This window comes from Vombatus ursinus, unplaced genomic scaffold (genome assembly GCF_900497805.2).
Source record: "Vombatus ursinus unplaced genomic scaffold, bare-nosed wombat genome assembly UNPS02014959.1, whole genome shotgun sequence".
Taxonomy (NCBI): domain Eukaryota; kingdom Metazoa; phylum Chordata; class Mammalia; order Diprotodontia; family Vombatidae; genus Vombatus; species Vombatus ursinus.
Genome location: NW_020954737.1, coordinates 12,909,900 through 12,928,183, shown reverse-complemented (window position 1 = coordinate 12,928,183; position 18,284 = coordinate 12,909,900). Strand labels below are relative to the sequence as shown.

General features: G+C 34.3%; 1 protein-coding gene across 1 annotated transcript in view; it reads left to right on the top strand.

Moving 5' to 3' along the window:
* Positions 1–18,284, top strand: part of STAG1 (stromal antigen 1) — a 355,079-nt gene that overhangs the window by 224,949 nt on the left and 111,846 nt on the right. The window contains exons 10-14 of the mRNA XM_027845191.1: positions 1,149–1,272; positions 3,878–3,976; positions 5,480–5,559; positions 10,433–10,540; positions 15,147–15,261. Coding sequence (XP_027700992.1) covers positions 1,149–1,272; positions 3,878–3,976; positions 5,480–5,559; positions 10,433–10,540; positions 15,147–15,261 — 526 coding nt within the window. The remainder of the gene's footprint in view (positions 1–1,148; positions 1,273–3,877; positions 3,977–5,479; positions 5,560–10,432; positions 10,541–15,146; positions 15,262–18,284) is intronic.

The following is an 18,284-nucleotide window of genomic DNA, read 5'->3' as shown; positions in this document are numbered from 1 at the left end:
TTCAAGGGTGGGGAACCTGTGACCTTGAGACCCCACCCCTGGTTTTAACTCATCTGTGATGGAAAAGAAAAGACTTCAACCAAATAGTGGAACAAGACAGGCATTCTGGTTTGAAGAAAACATGCCCAAGACTCAATAAGTAGATTTCGAAGTGCCTTAAAGCAAGAGATGTTAATAATGGAGCGACCATGTTAAGGCCACGTTGAGGAAGATGGGGAGGGGGAGGGAAGAGAAGAATAGATTTACTGAGGATGAGACCAGAATCTTGAAGAGTTTGGTTTCTGTTTTATTATAAAACATAATCAGCCAAGTAGGGGAAAATGAGAAGAGAAAATGTTTTAGAATTTAATTTATTGCCACTTTGTCTCAAATTTTCTGCCTCAGGAAAAGTAGAACATTAAGAAAATATCACTAATGAAGTGATGAAAGATTGCTTTATAAGCCTATGGTTTCTATTTGTGCATAATCAAATTATCAAAATTATCTATTGTGATAATCAAATTATCAAAAATTGGTAGTGTTTGTATCCGTAATTGATTGTCCTACTCTGTTGTTTGCCATATATTTTCCTACCTCCAAAGAAATATAATTGATGTTACATAGTTTTTTCCTTGCTCTCCGTGGAGAGACACTGTGGTGTAGTGGATAAAGAACTGGCCTCAGAGACAGGAAGATTTAAGTTCAAGTCCCACTTCTGCCACAAGCTGTGTGATCCTGGGCAAGTCACTTAACCTCTCAGTGGCCTACATAACTGTGTAAGACTAAATTGCAGAGAAGGAACAGTCTTGGTAAAGGACATTCCACACCAGGAGCTCCCCACACTGATAAAATGACAGGTTTGGTCAAGAAAAAAAAAAGTTCCTTGCCCAAATTATGTTTCATTCATCCATTCATTTATTCACTCACTCAGATGTTTGTTGTTGTTTAGAAAAATACACAATTCAAGTTCAAATTAGAAAATGTATGCATATTGTAAATAGAAAAATAGGAGCTTTATTATAGGAGCTTTATTATTTATTGTTAGAGTCTTTCTTGGCAGCTGTTCATTTGATTTAAAGGATCAATAAATAATTACTATTAGGAGTTAGGGTGGTGAAATTGCATCATATTTTAATGTTTTTCAAAAGCGTGATCTCTTTCCCCTCTAGTGATGCAATTGCTGAGATTAGAGCCATTTGTATTGAAGAAATTGGAGTATGGATGAAAATGTATAGTGATGCTTTCCTAAATGACAGTTATTTAAAATATGTTGGCTGGACTCTTCACGATAGGGTAAGTAATTATGCTTCACATCCATATGAAAGATATTTTTTGACCTTTCTTATTTGTTGGTAGCCTTGCTTTAATTTCATTATTATATTTCTCGGAATTGAGGTGTTTGTATTTGAAGTTGTGAAAATTTTAAAATTATTTAAAAGTACTTGTTCACATGTTGGGCTTGGTGGTACTGAGACACACAGACATAAACTGAATCTCTCCTTCTAGTGTTTTGATGCATTCAGAATTTAAAATAAAATGAAATATTGCATCTCAAGAAGACCTAAGATCTGTGTTAGGATTTGAGTAAAAATCTATATTCCTTTGCTAGGTCTGAAGAAATGACAAATTACAACTTCCTTTTCCAGTGTGGCATATCAAAAGACAAGTGAACTTTCCTCTCTTTTTAGTTCATTGTCATAATATCAAATTAAGGGTTATAGGAGAACCTGTGATTTCATCAGCATAGCTTGCTACTCGTGAAGAAGATCTCTCTAATAATGACAGGATGTACTAGTTCCAAGTCTTAGACTTAGAGGTTTTCTGGGGGTGCTGAGGGACTTTTCCAAGATTACGTGGCCAGTATGTGTCAGGGGCTGAACTTGAATTTAGGTACAGAATGCTGTCTCTCTATTTAAAACAATGAACATTTAACCATGCATAATAATATAAATTGCACTGTATAAAATGTCAAAGAACTTAGTTTATTTCCCGAAAACAATGTACACATGAGAATGGCTTGCAGTTGGTACAGTGATTTATGGTTTCATCAATATTGTAGGCGTTCAGAAAAGATGACCTTGGGGTGGAGTGGAAAGGGGAGACTTGGAAAGAAGGTGGGCTTTGATAACAATTTATTAGTCTCTTTGCCTACAGCAACATAGGAGAATATTTTCCATCACATAATAGGCATTCTGTTCATATATAAATTTTATATGTATGCGTTGTACATGTATATTACATGCATACATACTCTCACATTACCTGACAGCCTCACCCAGGTATACTCTGCCACAAATCCTCCTATGGCACTGTCCTGTAAGTCTTGTTCCTTAGGACATTGGTTCTTTGTTTAGCTTACCCTAATTCCACCCCTCAATTCCAGCATAGATCATAGCCATCATAACTATTTTGCTTTCAGGAGAAGGAATGTCTTTTTCTCTTTAAAATGTGAGTCTACCTTTTTTAGACTTCTGGTCAGATTGTATCTTGAAACTTCCTTCCTGACCAGCTTAGCTGGTGAGATTTTCTCCTAGAAGTCACAACATCTTAGGGTTAGAAAGGCCTCAGAGGACCTCCTATCTGATTCAGAAATGGTCTCACAAATAAATCTGCAAGAAAACTTTTGGTTATCAAGAACTTATTTCCTAGAATAAGAATCCTTTCGGCTTTTATTTAGCTCTTTTCTCATACTAAACTATTCGATATAAACTAAGATCATGATCTCAACTTTTCTGCCTTGCTGTGGTGGTTAATTCAACTATGAATATGGCCTAACAATGTTATCACTACCTGTTTCCTTTCTTTTTGACCTTACTTTCAGGCCCTTTCCTGGTATTTTCCTTCCTGATCTTGTAAAAGGGACAGGATGCCATAATAGAAAGAACACTGGATATAAAGCTAGAGGACCTGAATTCAAGTCTCTGTTCTGCCCTTTGTGAGCTTAGGAAAGACACTTTGCCTCTTGACGATTTTCTTTTATACAAAATGAGGTTAATAATATTTTTATTTATAGCCTCAGAATGAATGTAAGGAGAGCAGTTTGTAAACTTTGTAAGAACTAGATAAATGTAAATTTGTCATCATCATTATTATTATATTGGATTTCTTTTATCCAGGTTTCTCTTTAGCTTTTAATTACAGTTTTTCCTACTAGTCTGTGTACTACTCCAGATAATCTGTCTTGTATCTTGCTTTCTAACCTCTTTTTCTATCTGAAACACAATCTACATGCCTCAATATATTTAAAATTTCAAAGCCTTTCATTTATCACAGCTCTGACCATGGGCTTGGCAGGCCACCTGAATTCAGTTGAGCTTTTCGCCTTTATAATTCTCCAACCCAGCATCTTCAGTTACTCACATTTACATATTTATATTATCATCTTACCCAGGAAATTCCAATTGTTATCCCTATAAATTTTAAAATACTTAGCTCTAAAGCCCCTAACCTTTTGTTTGAATTTCATCTTTTACTTCCTGATTAGAGCATTTTGGTCAGAGTTTATCCAGTAGTAACCTTAGGGGATGGGAGTATGCCTTTTCCCTGATTAAATATGGATATCCATGGGAACAAAGAAACTTTCCTAAGATTCTGAGGTAATGTGGATGAAAAAGAACCTGTTGTACTAATTGTCAGTGACTATATGCATTTAGAAAAATTATCTTACTTGTAAATAACTTAAGTTTTTTAATGAATTTTAAATTATTTGAAGAATTCACTATAAATGGAACACAGATTTTCTGACAATTTATTCCAGTCTAACTTTATATTTCTACAACAAATTGCAGTAGAACTTTAAATAAGTGACAAACTAGAATATTTACTTAGATTTCCTTTAAAATTGCAGGCCTATCTATATACTCAAAATACTGGCTAATCCTATTGTGTTTTTGTTTAGCAAGGTGAAGTCAGGCTGAAGTGTTTAAAAGCTCTACAGAGTCTATATACCAATAGAGAATTGTTCCCCAAATTGGAACTGTTTACAAACAGATTCAAGGTATGTATGAAAAACTCATTTGGAAAAAGAACATAACTTGTACCATATAGTTATTAGTGATTTTGTTTTGTTTTATCACTGTTGGTGAATTTCTGATATGTAGTGAAGAATGTTATTGCAATAATACTTCCTTAATGCAGGTATTCCTCACTTTAAATACTGAGCTTAGATTTGAAAAACAAATATATTTGGAGGGGATGGAGAGGGTCATTAGTTTCATTACAAAAAATTGCTTTGTTTTATAACCATTCACTGTATGTTTAATTCTATAAAATTTGGGGAAATGGCTTTCCCATTTAATTTAAGATTAGATATATATACTTTTCAAGAACATACTTACTTAAAATGCTGTATACCTTTAGATATTTTGAGTTTGTTCACTATTATATTACTGTACTTATATATGTACTATATATATTTACATTTATACTATATATAGTGAACATATATTAGTGTACTTAATTAGCATGAAAATTAAAACACTGAAAAGACAAGTCGCAATATCTGTAATAAAACTATGTAGGGTTAATGCTACTGAAAGTGATAATAATTTCTTTCTTAAAAGTGGAGCATGGTGCTGACACTATTTTTACCACCCTTTTACTTGTTTTCACGTATTCCCAGCTATGATGTTATATCAGATTAGTAAGCTGGTTGTCTGAGGTGTTGATGATTTCTCTTTAATACACATGAAACCACAGAGTCCACAATTTGTTTTCAGAAGCTAAGTTTTTAGAAGCTTTACAGAATAGAATTAACAGGTATCCTTTATTATGTGTGAATTTGTATGCAAAATAACAAACTTACTTAATAAAATAGAAAATAAATTCTAGATTATATAATTTTCAGGCTAGCATATATATTATGTTAGATTCAAGGTACCTATTGTGGAAATGAGATCTTTTAGACTTTATAAATTCTAAAACAGAGGAAGTAGAGAGGTAACTTTTAGGACTTATTTGGGATTAAATTTTTTGTATTCTAAGCTAATGCAGTAGCAATTCTCCTTAAGTCATTCATTGCTCCAGGGATCGAGATTTTACATTTGATTGGAAAATAAAATTAGGGCTATAAATGCAAAAGTATTCAAACTCACATTAAACTTAACTTGTTAAGAGTTCCTGATAACTGGAATTTGTTCCATTACTCTTGAAGTTTCTAAGTTAAAACTGTTTTAAATGGTTTTTTAAAAGTAGACTGCCACAGTATAAATAAGATGTGGTTAATAATTGTTTTATTATACTTTGGAAAGCTCTTCTTCCATTTAGATTGTGAATATGAAAACTTTCTGATTTAATTATATGTTCATATTATTTTCTACTATTACATGCTTATCTGAACATCTTTTTCCCCATCCACTGTGTTGTGCCTTTATGTACTTAGTAACTACCAACATAGAGATGCAACTGTAGTTTCTTACAAAACAAAAGAGTTTTGTACCTACCAGTAACAAATATATGAGCTTGTTTATTTTGTGAATTTTTTTCCTGATTTCTTGTTTAGGATCGCATTGTATCAATGACACTTGATAAGGAATATGATGTTGCTGTGGAAGCCATTCGATTAGTTACTTTAATACTTCAGTAAGTATTTCAAGTGTTAATAGTAATGTCTTGAATTTAGAAATCATCCTTATTTCAAGTACAGCAAAGTACTTCATTGATGCTGTGGCTAAAAGTCAAATCACTTGGCTAATGTGAGAAGTTACCACACGGAGTCCAGCTAATTTACCTGTTGAAACAAAAAGAAACAAAGCATAAAAAAGAAACCAAAACATTGTGCTCAGATAAGCCCTTCTTAGTTTATTCTTGTTCGTTATAAATAATAGGAGAAATGTTGGTAGGGATATAGATCTATGTATAGACCTGAGAAAAAGCAATCAAGAGTCATAGTCCCTTTAATGACACCTTGGTATCACCATTGGAGAGGATTGGCAAATATGTACTGATGAGGAAGTAGGGTGGTAGGTGTTAATGTAATCTGGATTCCAAGTTCAGGTGCCAATGACTGGGGATCTGGGTGGGAATGTGGAAAGCAGGCTTACAGAATAAGATGTATAAAAGTAATTTGAATTTGAAATTATAAGACTTAATTTAGAAGCTGCTGAAAATAGAATCCATGAGTGACATTGAATCAGAATAAAGTTATACTTTAGCAATAGATATTTTTACGATACTTATTTCCTTTGTCATTGTTTTGTTTGGCTCTATATTTTCTGTTGACTGATTTTGTTACTTATGTTTAATAAAAAAAGGAATTCCTTCTTTTTCTTGTTATGTAAAAATTCTCTCAGTGTTACCATGTGGTTTATTTTGTTTTAGTTGTCTAGTCCTGTACAGCCTACTCTACCAAGTCACCTGGTGATAGTGAACAAGGAATGCTAGAATTTGCTAACTGGAAGAGAATTCAGAGATATGTTAGATGTATGTTGTTCGAGAAGATAGTGAGAAAGCATTAATTATAGCTTACTGTGTGCTAACTAAGCGCTGGGAATATAAATAGAAAAGGCAGTTGCTCTCAGCAAGGAACCCACGTTCTTAATTGAGGGAGACAGCAATTAAATGAAAATTCAGCTTCGGGGCAAGTGAAAACCAAAAGACCCATTTGGGACCTCATCTGACTCTCAGTAGTGATGGGAAGATCACAGAGTATGAGATACCACGATGCTTGTTTTGGTTGAGTCACTCTGTTTAAACTCCAAATGGTCCTAACAAGGCTTTGTTCACTTCTGTTCCATAAGGGGTAAAAGAATATGCTGACAGAATACTCTTAACAATGTGAATGAATTACCTAAAGTCTAGTGATGATCTAGTCCTTCTCCTAAGTATGTTTATGTCAGGCATTGGGGTGCTCACCTATAGTCGGAAGAGGGTGCTGGGTTTGCAGTCTGACATTAAGCAAACCATTTCACTTTTCTTTCTCGACTTTCTTGTCTACAAAATCAGTAGATTTGGACTAAATTTCTTTCAAGTCTCTTTTCCAGGATTAAATCTTATGATTCTATGACATTTGCTATACAGTAGATCAAGAGAATACAGTAGATATAGCCTACCTAGATTTCATTAGGGTATTTCATGCTGTAATTGTGGACATGCTATAAATATTGTGGAAGATAGATATGTACTAGATGGTAGAAGAAGTGGATTCTGAACTAGTCAAATTACTGGACAAAAATAATAGTCATTAATAAGCAGCTTCTCTCTGTAGGAGTCAGCCATGTTATAATAATCCACTGTTCCCATTCTTTTCAACATATTCATGCTATTTCCACAGCTTTGGTCACTCCTGGGTATCTAGGAAGAGAAAATGCTTCTTGACTCCTTCCCAGATCTCTGTAGACCCCTGAAATCCATTGTCCTTACCTTTGTATTCTACCCCCATATACAAAATGTGCTACTTTTTAAATACTGAGGAAAGTACAAAGTTCAAAACATAAACGTGATTTGCAGGTTTGCCTTCCCTTCTCCCCAAACATGATATAAGAATTTGTCAGAAACTAGAGACAGTTTCTTAGTATTTATTGAATATATCTTGTAATCTGTTATTCATTCTGGTTAATTGCTTAAATTTATTCAGCAAAAGTTTATTAAATATTTGCTATCTGTGAGACAATGTACTAGACTGGAAATGCAAATATAAAAGTGAGATAGTCTCTGCCCTCAGGAAACTTCCTTTCCATTGAGGTTTATGACATAAACCCCAGATGAATTCAGTTCTAAGCAGTGTAATCTCAGTTGATTGATTTTCTTTGTTGAGTGGTAATATACATATGCATGTGTTTTCCAGATAAACTATGAAATTATGCTTATTAGATAGTTTTGCTTAATTTTTTGGACACTTTACTTTCTTGGAGGGCTTGGGTTATGCGTTTGTTGGCAAGAGTCTGTTGAATCAAAATGTATAAATAAATTTAACAAAAAACTCATTTGATATCAGATGGAACTAGATAGGAACAACATATTTTGGATTAGGGAAAATCAGGATATCCATTATTACAAATAATCAAAGCCAGACCTTCAGGTTCTCACACGTATCGACTATTTTTCTCAGTCTCCTTTGCTGGATCTTCCTCAAGATCACTCCCACTATCCATGAGTGAACTGCAGGACTCTGTCCTTTGCTCTCTTCTTCTCCTTTTATATTGTTTCATTTGATGATTTTATTAGCTCCCATAAATTCCGTTATCCTCTCTGATGATTCTTCAGTCTACTTATCCCACCCTAACCTCTTTGCTGACCTCCAGTCTCACATCTCCAGCTGCCTGTCAGACATCTCAAACTGCGTGTCCTATAGACAACTCAAACTCAACCTTGTCTGAAACAACTCATTATCTTCTACCTTTCCCTTTTTCTAATTTTCCTGTTACTATTGAGGGTACCACCATTCTCCTGGCTTCCTGGGCTCACATATTAGGTGTCCTCGTTGATTCCTTATTCTTTTTTCACCTCCCGCATCCATTTTGTTGCCAAGATACATCTCTTCTGTACTTTCCTTCTCTCCTCTGACATTGCTCACACCTAGATTACTGCAGTAGCCTTCTAGTTCATCTCCTTGCCACGAGGCTTTCCCCATCCTATACTCAGCTGCCAAAGGGATCTTCCTAAAGCATGACTGTGTCACCCCCTGTACTCAGTAAACTGCAATGATTCCCTATCGTCTCTAGGATCACATATAAAATCCTCTGTTTATTCAAAGCCTTCTAGACCCTTCAACACCCTACCACCACCACCACCTTTCCAGTCTTATTACATCTACTTTTCCCTGCCTTCCCCCTACACACCCCCACGTATACTGCAGTTCAATAACACTGGCTTCCTTGCTGTTCCATCTCCCAGCTGAACATTTGTCCCTGATGAGAATTCTGATGAAAGAGAATTCTCTCTCTTGTCTCCACCTTCTGGCTTCCTTCAAGTCACAGCTATAATCCTATCTTCTATGGGAAGCCTTTCCCTATCCCTCTTAATTTTAGTGCCTGCCCTCTATTAATTATCTCCAATTTTATCTGTATGTAGCTTGTCTGTATATAGTTGTATGCACATTTTCTCCCTCATTAGTCATTAGACTGTGAGTTTCTTGAGAGTAAGTATTATCTTTTGGCCTTCTTTGTATACCCAGCTCTCAGCACAGTGTCTGGCACATAGTAGGCACTTAATAAATGTTTTTTGACTCGCTGTTTTTTTCATAAGATAATACTCTAAAATGTATGGATCTTTCCCTTTACACAAAGAGCTTAAAATGTAGTAAAGGTGATTTTTTAAAGTATGTAAATAACTACAATATAAAGCAGTATGTGATATATTCTAAATGGGTGAAATACTTACATAGGAGTTTAGAGAAGTGGGAGTTCTTGGCCTTTCAGCTAGACTGTGAAGGTTCAGTTCAAAATTGTATATTAATGACCTTATTTGTCTGGTGATTCACAATGTACAGAGCCATTTAGCTATACTACATAGAGCTAGACAGGACAAAGCAAACCAGGAGGGAATAGCATAAGAACTGCTCTGTTTTAGTTCAAGCATGTTAAGGCAATAGTGGGAGATAAAACTGAAAAAGTTCATTTGAACTGTGTATTGTGTAGGGCTTTGAATGACAAGCTAAGAAATTGATACTTTTTGCTATCGACCGTGAGATTCAAACTGGTATAGTTCCCCATGTCCTCCAAACCTGTCTTTCTGCCCTAAGAAGATTTCATGTAACATTTATAAGAATCTTGAACAAGGACAAGAAATCTTAAAATATAGTCTGGGTTAACGTTATCCAGAATTCAGTGACCAGATCAGTATGCCATTCCTTCTGGACCCCTCAGGAACTTCCTCCTTTCCATTAATATCTTAATCATTTATCCCTGTCTTTCTTTGGGTGCTAGCCTCCCTATCACTTCCTTTGATCTAATAAAATGGAGACTGCACTTAGGTGGGTAATAGTCAAAGTGTCAGATAATGAAATCCTAAAATTAGAGTGATTGCAGTAGGAATGTAAAGAAAAAGAAGTTTGGGAGAGCCATTGTTAAGAAAAAAGTAGCAGGGTGAATGGATATAAGGGGAAAACTTACTTTTCCCAGAAGATCCTCATTGCTCAATTTCCACTTATTCCATGAAGGCTGTGATTTCATCTGTTCTGGGAGTGCCTGCTGAGGAACTCCTACCACCAAAGCAGGTCCTTACCTGCTCTGCAATTTATAATCACACTGTGGCCTGAGACAACTTACATAGGTGAAGTGATTTGCCCAGGTTCACACATGTCAGAGGCGGGACTTGAGACAGTATTTTTTCTGACTTCTGGACTGGTTCTCTGACCACACCTACCTCTTCCAAATATATATACCACTCATTTGAAATATCATGTTGGTTACTATGTATCATTCTAAACACTATATAATAAATGTGTTTAGCTGGAGAATGTGGACTTTAATATAAATATTGTTTTGGTTCATGTTTTACTTTGTGAATTTTTCAGTGGAAGTGAAGAAGCACTTTCCAATGAAGACTGTGAAAATGTTTACCACTTGGTATACTCAGCACACCGGCCTGTTGCAGTAGCAGCAGGAGAATTCCTTCACAAAAAGTGAGTTAAACAGTAAATATGGACACTTTGTTGTAGTATTAACTGGAGAAAAGTAATGTGACAGGGGGATACTATATCACTTACAGCAATGTGTAAATTTAGGTGGCTAGTCCTACTTATGGGCAGACAATCAAACTAGTTTGTCATCCTTTCTTCTATGGAATTGAAAAAGCTTTAACATTGACACATATTTTCACAAGTTCTCAGCGATTTTACAGTGATTAAAGTTTAAGTGAAAATCTTGGAAATCTAATTTTAGTTCTTCATACACCTGCAGTCCTTTAAGTAATCTAAGAATTTTGTTGATCTCATTCATGTATTTCCAAAATGTCCTTTTTTTCCTCCACCAATGATGAATTCAATAAAGTAATATTGGAAAACCATCAAGACAGAATACAATGACAACAAAAGATGCTGTTTTATTCATTTTTTATGTGTTTATATCACATGAATGTTAATCGCCAGATGCCCAAGAACTCCTCTTAGCCTTGAGAACTTTTACCTTCAATACAAATGTGTGTAGGAGTTAAAAGAGCAATTTATACTGATTTTTTTAAAAAATTATGAAGTGCATGGTGATAGTTTTTCTTTTTGAAATTTTTAAATTAAATTTAATTTCTAATTGACAGAAATCTGTTTTCTCTCTCACTCACCCCATTAAAAAAAAATTCCTTTTAACAAATATACATAGTCAAGCAAAGCAAATTCTCTCATTGGCTGTGTTCAAAAATATATCTCATACTGCACCCAGAATCTATCACCTTTGTGATAGGAGGTAGACTGCATTCTTTATCATTAGTCCTCTGGAATGATAGATGGTCATTACATTGATCAAAATTTTTATAACTTTCAAAGTTGTTTGTTTTGACAGTGTCATAGTTAACTGTATAAATTATGCTTCTACTTCTGTTCATTATCCTAGTCCTTCATCAGTTTATAAAAGTCTTCACAAGTGTTCACTTTTCTAATATTGATGTTGTAGAATAAATTGTTGTGGTTCTAACTCTGTCTGTGTCTCTTTGAAATCATCTATTTTCTTATTTTTTATAGCACAATAGTACTCCATTACATTCATATACTACAATTTGTCCCCAGTTGATGGATGCTTTTTTAATTTCCTGTTTGTTTTTTCCTTTTCTCAGCAAGTCAGTAAGCTTTTTTTCCCACAGCCCCTCCAAGGTTTATCATTTTCTTTGTCATCTTTGCTAATTTGATGGGTGCAAGATTCTCAGATTTGCTTTAACTTGTATTTCTCTAATTATTAGTAATTTAGAATATTTTTCACATGGCTATAGATAGCCTGTATTTCCTCCCTTGAAAATTGTGTTTATAATTATATGAACTGATGTGGAGTGAAATGAGCAGAACCAGGAGAACATTGTACACAGTAACAAGCACATTGTGTGATGACTGACTTTAATAAACTTAGCTCTTCTCTTCTCAGCAGTGCAAGGGACTAAGACAACTCCAAAAGACTCATGATGGAAAATGCTGTCCACCTCTGATTCTTATAATCTAGTCACTGCTCAGATTTTTACAACCTAGCCAATATATCACAGACCTGCAGATTCCTTAAGAGTCTGACTATTATGGCAGATCTTTAATAAATCTTGTCTTTGGCTGAAAGAAAGCTTGAGTCAAATTCTTTCAGGCAGGACCCACATGTCATGATCGCAGGGTCCCCGCACCCCTAACCCTCTAGACTTCATCAGTTCCACAGTTCTTTGAGTCTTACCCTTAGGGAGATGGTTCCAGGATTACTGTCCTTATTTCATGGACAAGGAAAAAAGAGATTCAGAGACTTTAAGTGACTTGCCACAAGATGAAATAGTTATTAAAGGGCAGATCTCAGATCACAAATGACCTTGGGATCAGAAAACCTGGATTCTAGAGCTTCCAGCTCTGCTTACCTACCTAGAGAATAAGTAGACACAGAGACTGCTGCATTGGGAATTTACCTAACTTGCTCAGAGTCAGAAAATGCTAGGCTTGACATCAGGACTTCTGACATCCCTGGAAAAGTGCTCTTTTTCACATGCCAAGGCCATCCTTTGGAGTTCAGAACTGCCTCCTAAAGCTAGAAATGATACTAGCCTGCTTTATACCCTCTGATCATCCACTAATTTGGGGTCTTATGGATTTTTTTGTATCATGGACCCCTTTGGCAGTCTGGTGAAAGTTACAGAACACATTGCACAATAAAGTCTTTAAATGCAAAAAAAAAAAAGAAAGAAAGAAAAGAAAAAGAAAATGCTATCCACATCCAAAGAAAGAACTTAGGAATCTGAATGCAGATGGAAACGTACTATTTCCTCTCCTTTTCTTTTGTTGTTTTGTTCTATTTCTTCTTTCTTGTAGTTCTTCCCTGTTAGTTATAATTCTTCTTTACATCATGACTAATGTGAAAATATGTTTAATATGAATGTATAAGTAGAGCCCATATCAGATTGCATGCCATCTTTAGGAGAGGGGAGGAGAGAGGGAGAAAATTTAAAACTCAAAATCTTAATGGAAGCGAATGTTGAAAACTAAAAATAAATTAATTGAAAATTTTGTCTATATCCTTAGATCCTTTATCAATTGGGAAATGGTTCTTTTTCTTATAAATTTAACCTAGTTCCTTGCATAGTTTGGAAATGAGACTCTGATCAGAGAAACTTACTACAAAGATTTTTTTCCCTGTTATTTGTTTCTCTTTTAATTTCATGTAGTCAAGATTATCCATTTTATCTTCTGTCATCTTATCTATTCCTTATTTGGTCATAAATATTTCTTCTGTGCATAAATTTGATCGGTAATTTTTTCCATGTTTCTCTAATTTATTTAAAATGTGATCTTTTATATCTTGTTCACATATCAATTTGGAACTTCTCTTGATATAAGTTGTCCAATTTTCTCAGAAATTTATATCAAAGTCAGTCCTTGTGGGTGATCTCAGTTGCTTTTTTCTGCTTTTGCTCGATTATACATACAAAAGTCTTCTAGTCCAAGGACTGTAGCAGAATGAAGGCTACTTAAGACTCTTTTTTTGTCAAGTTTTCTCTTTTAAAGTAAGATTATAGTGGAGACTAGAGCAGATAGCGATAGCACCACTCATCTGTCTTCTTCCTAGTTACACTTCTGCCATTTTGACTTTAAGCCTAGACTTTTATGTATTCTGATAGAGCTGGTATATTTTCAGGCACCATGGTTTCTGCTATTGACATGATGGTACTAGTCAGTTCATATTCTGTAATGGCATTGCATACGGGTGTATTTCCTAATAGTCTGTAGATGTGGAGTCAAATGGCAGATTGAGTAAATTGTTTATCTACCCAGAAAGCTTTATCGTTTAGAATATGAAGACCTTTTTTTAGTATGTTCTTTCTTCAACATCGATTTGATTCATCTTAGAGAATTTAATGTAATGAGTTTATATCTTAGGAGTTTGTAAAAGATTCAGTATTTTAACATTTTAGATGTAGATACAGGCTATATAAAAGGGCATTTTGGATACTCAGGTATTAAATGTATCTGTATCTACAAGTAGATCTAGGGAGGCAGCATACAAAACTAAAACAAGCACTAACCAGAGTCAGTGGACCTGAGTACAAATCCTATGTCTGATACTTATTACCAAAGGGACTTTGCCTTAGTTCCTCTTTGGCTCCCCTTTTTCCTTTACTTTAAAAATGGCCGAGGTGGGGGAAGACTGTGCTAGCTGGGTTTTAAGGTCCCTTCCAGCACTAAGTACACAATCCTTTGATCTCAGAACTCATTATCTGTCATCTTCAACTCCTCCTCCTGTCCACTGAATATATTACATTAGTGCTTTGAATATATGCAAAATAGATGCTTTGCATTAAAAGGTCAAAGATTTCTTCATTTAAAAAAAAATCCCAATGGTTGTGTAGATATAGTAATTCTTACCCACAGATTTGTAAAAATTGAGTAGAATTGCCCATTTAGGTAAATTTTAAATCACTTTGTGCTTAGAATTTTTATTAAACATTATGAATTTATTGTGTTTTCGTTCTTATTCTTTTACATTTAAATAATTTGCAGAATTAAGCCCCTTTGCTTTATGTTGTTTTAAATCTGCATTTACCAAACCAAATTTTTCCTATATTACTGTTTTTTTTCATTTGCTGTTCCTCAACAGTCTTATTTTGAGGAAGACATTTTGGGGTAATGAATTGAAACTCTTTTCAATGATTATAAAGTCAGTATCTTAATCAGTTATTTCTCCTGCTAAGTGTTCTAATTTGGAGACTCTGCCAATTTCCCAAAGGCGTAATAGAAAATTGCAGTACCAGGTACTCATAAATCATAATGGTAGTAACTGTTGCATTTTTTTCATAGATTACGCATAGTTAGGAAAAGTATTTCTTAAATATAAACTTTTATGTTGAGCTGTGTTAAACTGGTGTGAGTATTTATATCAGCCTGTATTGTTCATTTGGATCTTAATTTCTTTGTTTTTTGAGATAATTTGACAAAGCAGTAAAAAAACAATGAAATGCAGAGGGAAAATAGTTTATTTTATTTTTCACTTTTTAAAATTTAATAAAGGGGAAAATATTATATTATGAAATTTATAGTCTTTTCTTGTGTTACTTCCTTCTAGGCTATTTAGCAGGCATGACCCCCAAGCAGAAGAAGCATTAGCAAAGAGGAGGGGTCGGAACAGTCCCAATGGAAACCTGATCAGGATGCTGGTTCTTTTCTTTCTTGAAAGTGAGGTAAAATATTTAAGAGAAATATTTTTAACCAACTTAATGTGTTTTTAACCAACACATTCAACAGATTTTTGATGTCATTAACTTAAAGTGATCGACCATTTCAATCCAATGAAAACAAAAAAAGCCGTTGTTCTTTATAAAATTGCCTCCATAGATCCCCACTCATGGAACCAGTGCTGCACCTTGTGGACCTTGGAACCTTTAAAAGCAGTTAGCCTAGGGAAGGAGTTGTGATCTTAGATGCATGTGCAGATCAACACTAAAGATGAAGTTATAAAAATTATTTATTTCATTTTCACATTCTAGAAGTATTACATATCTTTCTTTTCTTCTTTTATTGTTACCTCTTATTTTCCTTGTGGTTACGTAGTTGTCATTTTTTAAATTATAGGCTGAAAATTATAGCCTTTAATTGGTGTTGGTATTCTTCTTAAGGATTTGGTGCTTAGTTCTTTGAAATTTAATTTGTGACACAAGTATTATCTACGAAGAGATAAAAGAAATAGACTTCAGATCTAAAATATTACCGTTAAGAATTGTAGAGCAGTGTATCTATATTTTATGGTTATCACTTTAAAGCTATTTTGAAAATTAATATTCACATCAATTATAAAAACATTTTTTTCTTTCATGTATATTGGTTTATCTTTGAAATGCTCTTTTGATCAAAGTATTATTTACAACTGATAACATCTGGGGAACAAGAAGGGTAAAGATTTGAAAAATAGAGAAGAACATGACTATTAGAGAAGAATTATGAAAGAAAAGGGGGTAACCATTAGCTACAGATTGATGGAAAACTGTTTACTTCAGGAGAGAAAGCAGAGTTTGCTATAGAAACTAAAGAAAAGGAATGCTGGAGACAGAAGTGTAGATAAGGCAGAAAACAAAAAAGAAACCAAAAACGAGAGAATCAGGCAGTGGTGAGGGAGTTATGGTGTGTGGGTGGGTGTGGGTGTTTTAAGACAATAAGGTGAAATAAAAAAGGTGGAGGGGAAAGTAAGTTGAGGAGTTGGCTTTTGGCCATAAGGGTAAACAGTGACTTTAATTATAATGTGACAAACAGCCATTTGCATTAATCAGGTTTCCTATATTAAGGATGACTTTGACCACAAAAACCATTTCAGAAGATATGGCATGTGTGCATCAACAATAAATAACTATGCCAGCTACTATTTATTGGAATATTCAGGGAACATGATCTCGCTTATTTAAAATTTTTGGTAAATGAACTTTGTCTTTTATCCCTGAAGGTCAACAAAAAAAAAGTTCAGTTATTTTAATTTCTTAAGCATATGCCTTCATTCAAAACAATAACTCAATTTTACTTAATTTTCCTAGTTTATTTATGTTCAATAATTTTTAGTTGTCTCCAGTAGTCTTTGTTTACATGTTTTATATGATGTTCTTGTGACAACTTTTATTTCAGTATGGCACTGTAAATCATATTCTCTCTTAGTTGCTGCTGGTACCCATCCCATGAGAACTTCCAAACTGGTGCTTCCAGGCCTTTGCTATGTGACTCTGCCATGCCTCAGCCAGTTCATAGATATCAGATTGAGGTAGCTTTATATAGTCCCCTTTAAATAGCTATAAATGTTCTTTAGTAGTATTTCATTCCCTATTTTTCCACTTCATTGTATGTTTAGATTTTTCCCAAAATGATGTAGGAGTTGACTGTTTTGAATCTTATTTATTTGTATGACTGTTCATGTTTAGTAGTCTTTGCTTATTGTTTGCAGTCAGAATATCCTATTATAAGGATGCTCTTAATGAAGTTAATTTATGTGCCTACTGTGGTTTAGGAACTCTCTTTTAGATAAATCTTTTGAAAAGCTAAATTATTTATTTGGTTCTTGTGATGTTCTTTGTAGTTTGGTTTTGGTGGTATATGTGTTAAATCACTGGTCATAGAAAATAGGGATAAACATTGAAAGTTAGAGCTGGAAGGAGCCTTGTGGGTCAACTAATGCTACTCATTGTATAATTAAGAAAAGTGGGGTCCAGAGGCCTAAGATCACACAGCTACTATCAGTCATTTTTGTTTTGTTTTGTATCAAGAAGTAAGTAATTTTTTGTGTGTGATGTGACCTATTACTAGGCCTTCATATCAGTTACTATTCTTGCCCGAGATTGCCATTTTTACATTTTAGATAAATGAGTAGTATTATAATGCTAATACTGAATGTGTAAAAGCAAGATAATCTTATCTATTTTAATACAGATTTGGGGACCTGTAAAGACTCCCCCTTGATTAGATTAAATTTTAAGCTTTCAAATAAATAATAATAGTTTAGTAGCTTACTGCTTAGGATATCCTTCTGTATTCAGGAAATGAAATTCTCCTTTCTAAATAATATGCCCCTGAGTCCAAAAATATATAATCATTTTGTCATTCCTGCCCTCCTAAAATAAATTAGGACAAGCTTGGGCTTGTCAGGCTTGTTAACAACAGTCAACAAGCATTTATCAAGTATCTACTATGTGTGAAGCACTAGGAGTAAAAAGCAAAAATGAAACAGACTGACCTCATCATGCTTACTCATGGGGGGAAAGAACATGTATAGAGCTAAGTAAATACAAAATATAGATAGGTAGATATAGATGCATACGTGTAGATATACAAACATATCTGTAATATAAGGGAAGTAAATACAAAGTAAAATGGGGACAGGTGACACTAAGGACTAGCTCGATCAGAAAAGACCTCATGTAACAAGTGGTACTTAAACAGAATGTTGAAAAAAGCTAGAAAGAGACTTAAGAAGGGGAGTGTATATAGGAAGAAGTACATATTGCATGTATGGGGAGCAGCCTTTGCTGGTGGCAGATAGCACGTTGTTTATGGAGAATAGCAAGTAGGCCATTTTTGCAGGAAGTATGTAAAGAGAAATAATATGCAATAAGTTTGAAAAGACGAACTGGAGACAAAATGTGCACAATGCTAAACATCGTTGTGGAGTTTATATTTTATTCTAGAGACCATAGGGAGCCATTAGAGTATCTTGAGAAGACAGAGTGGC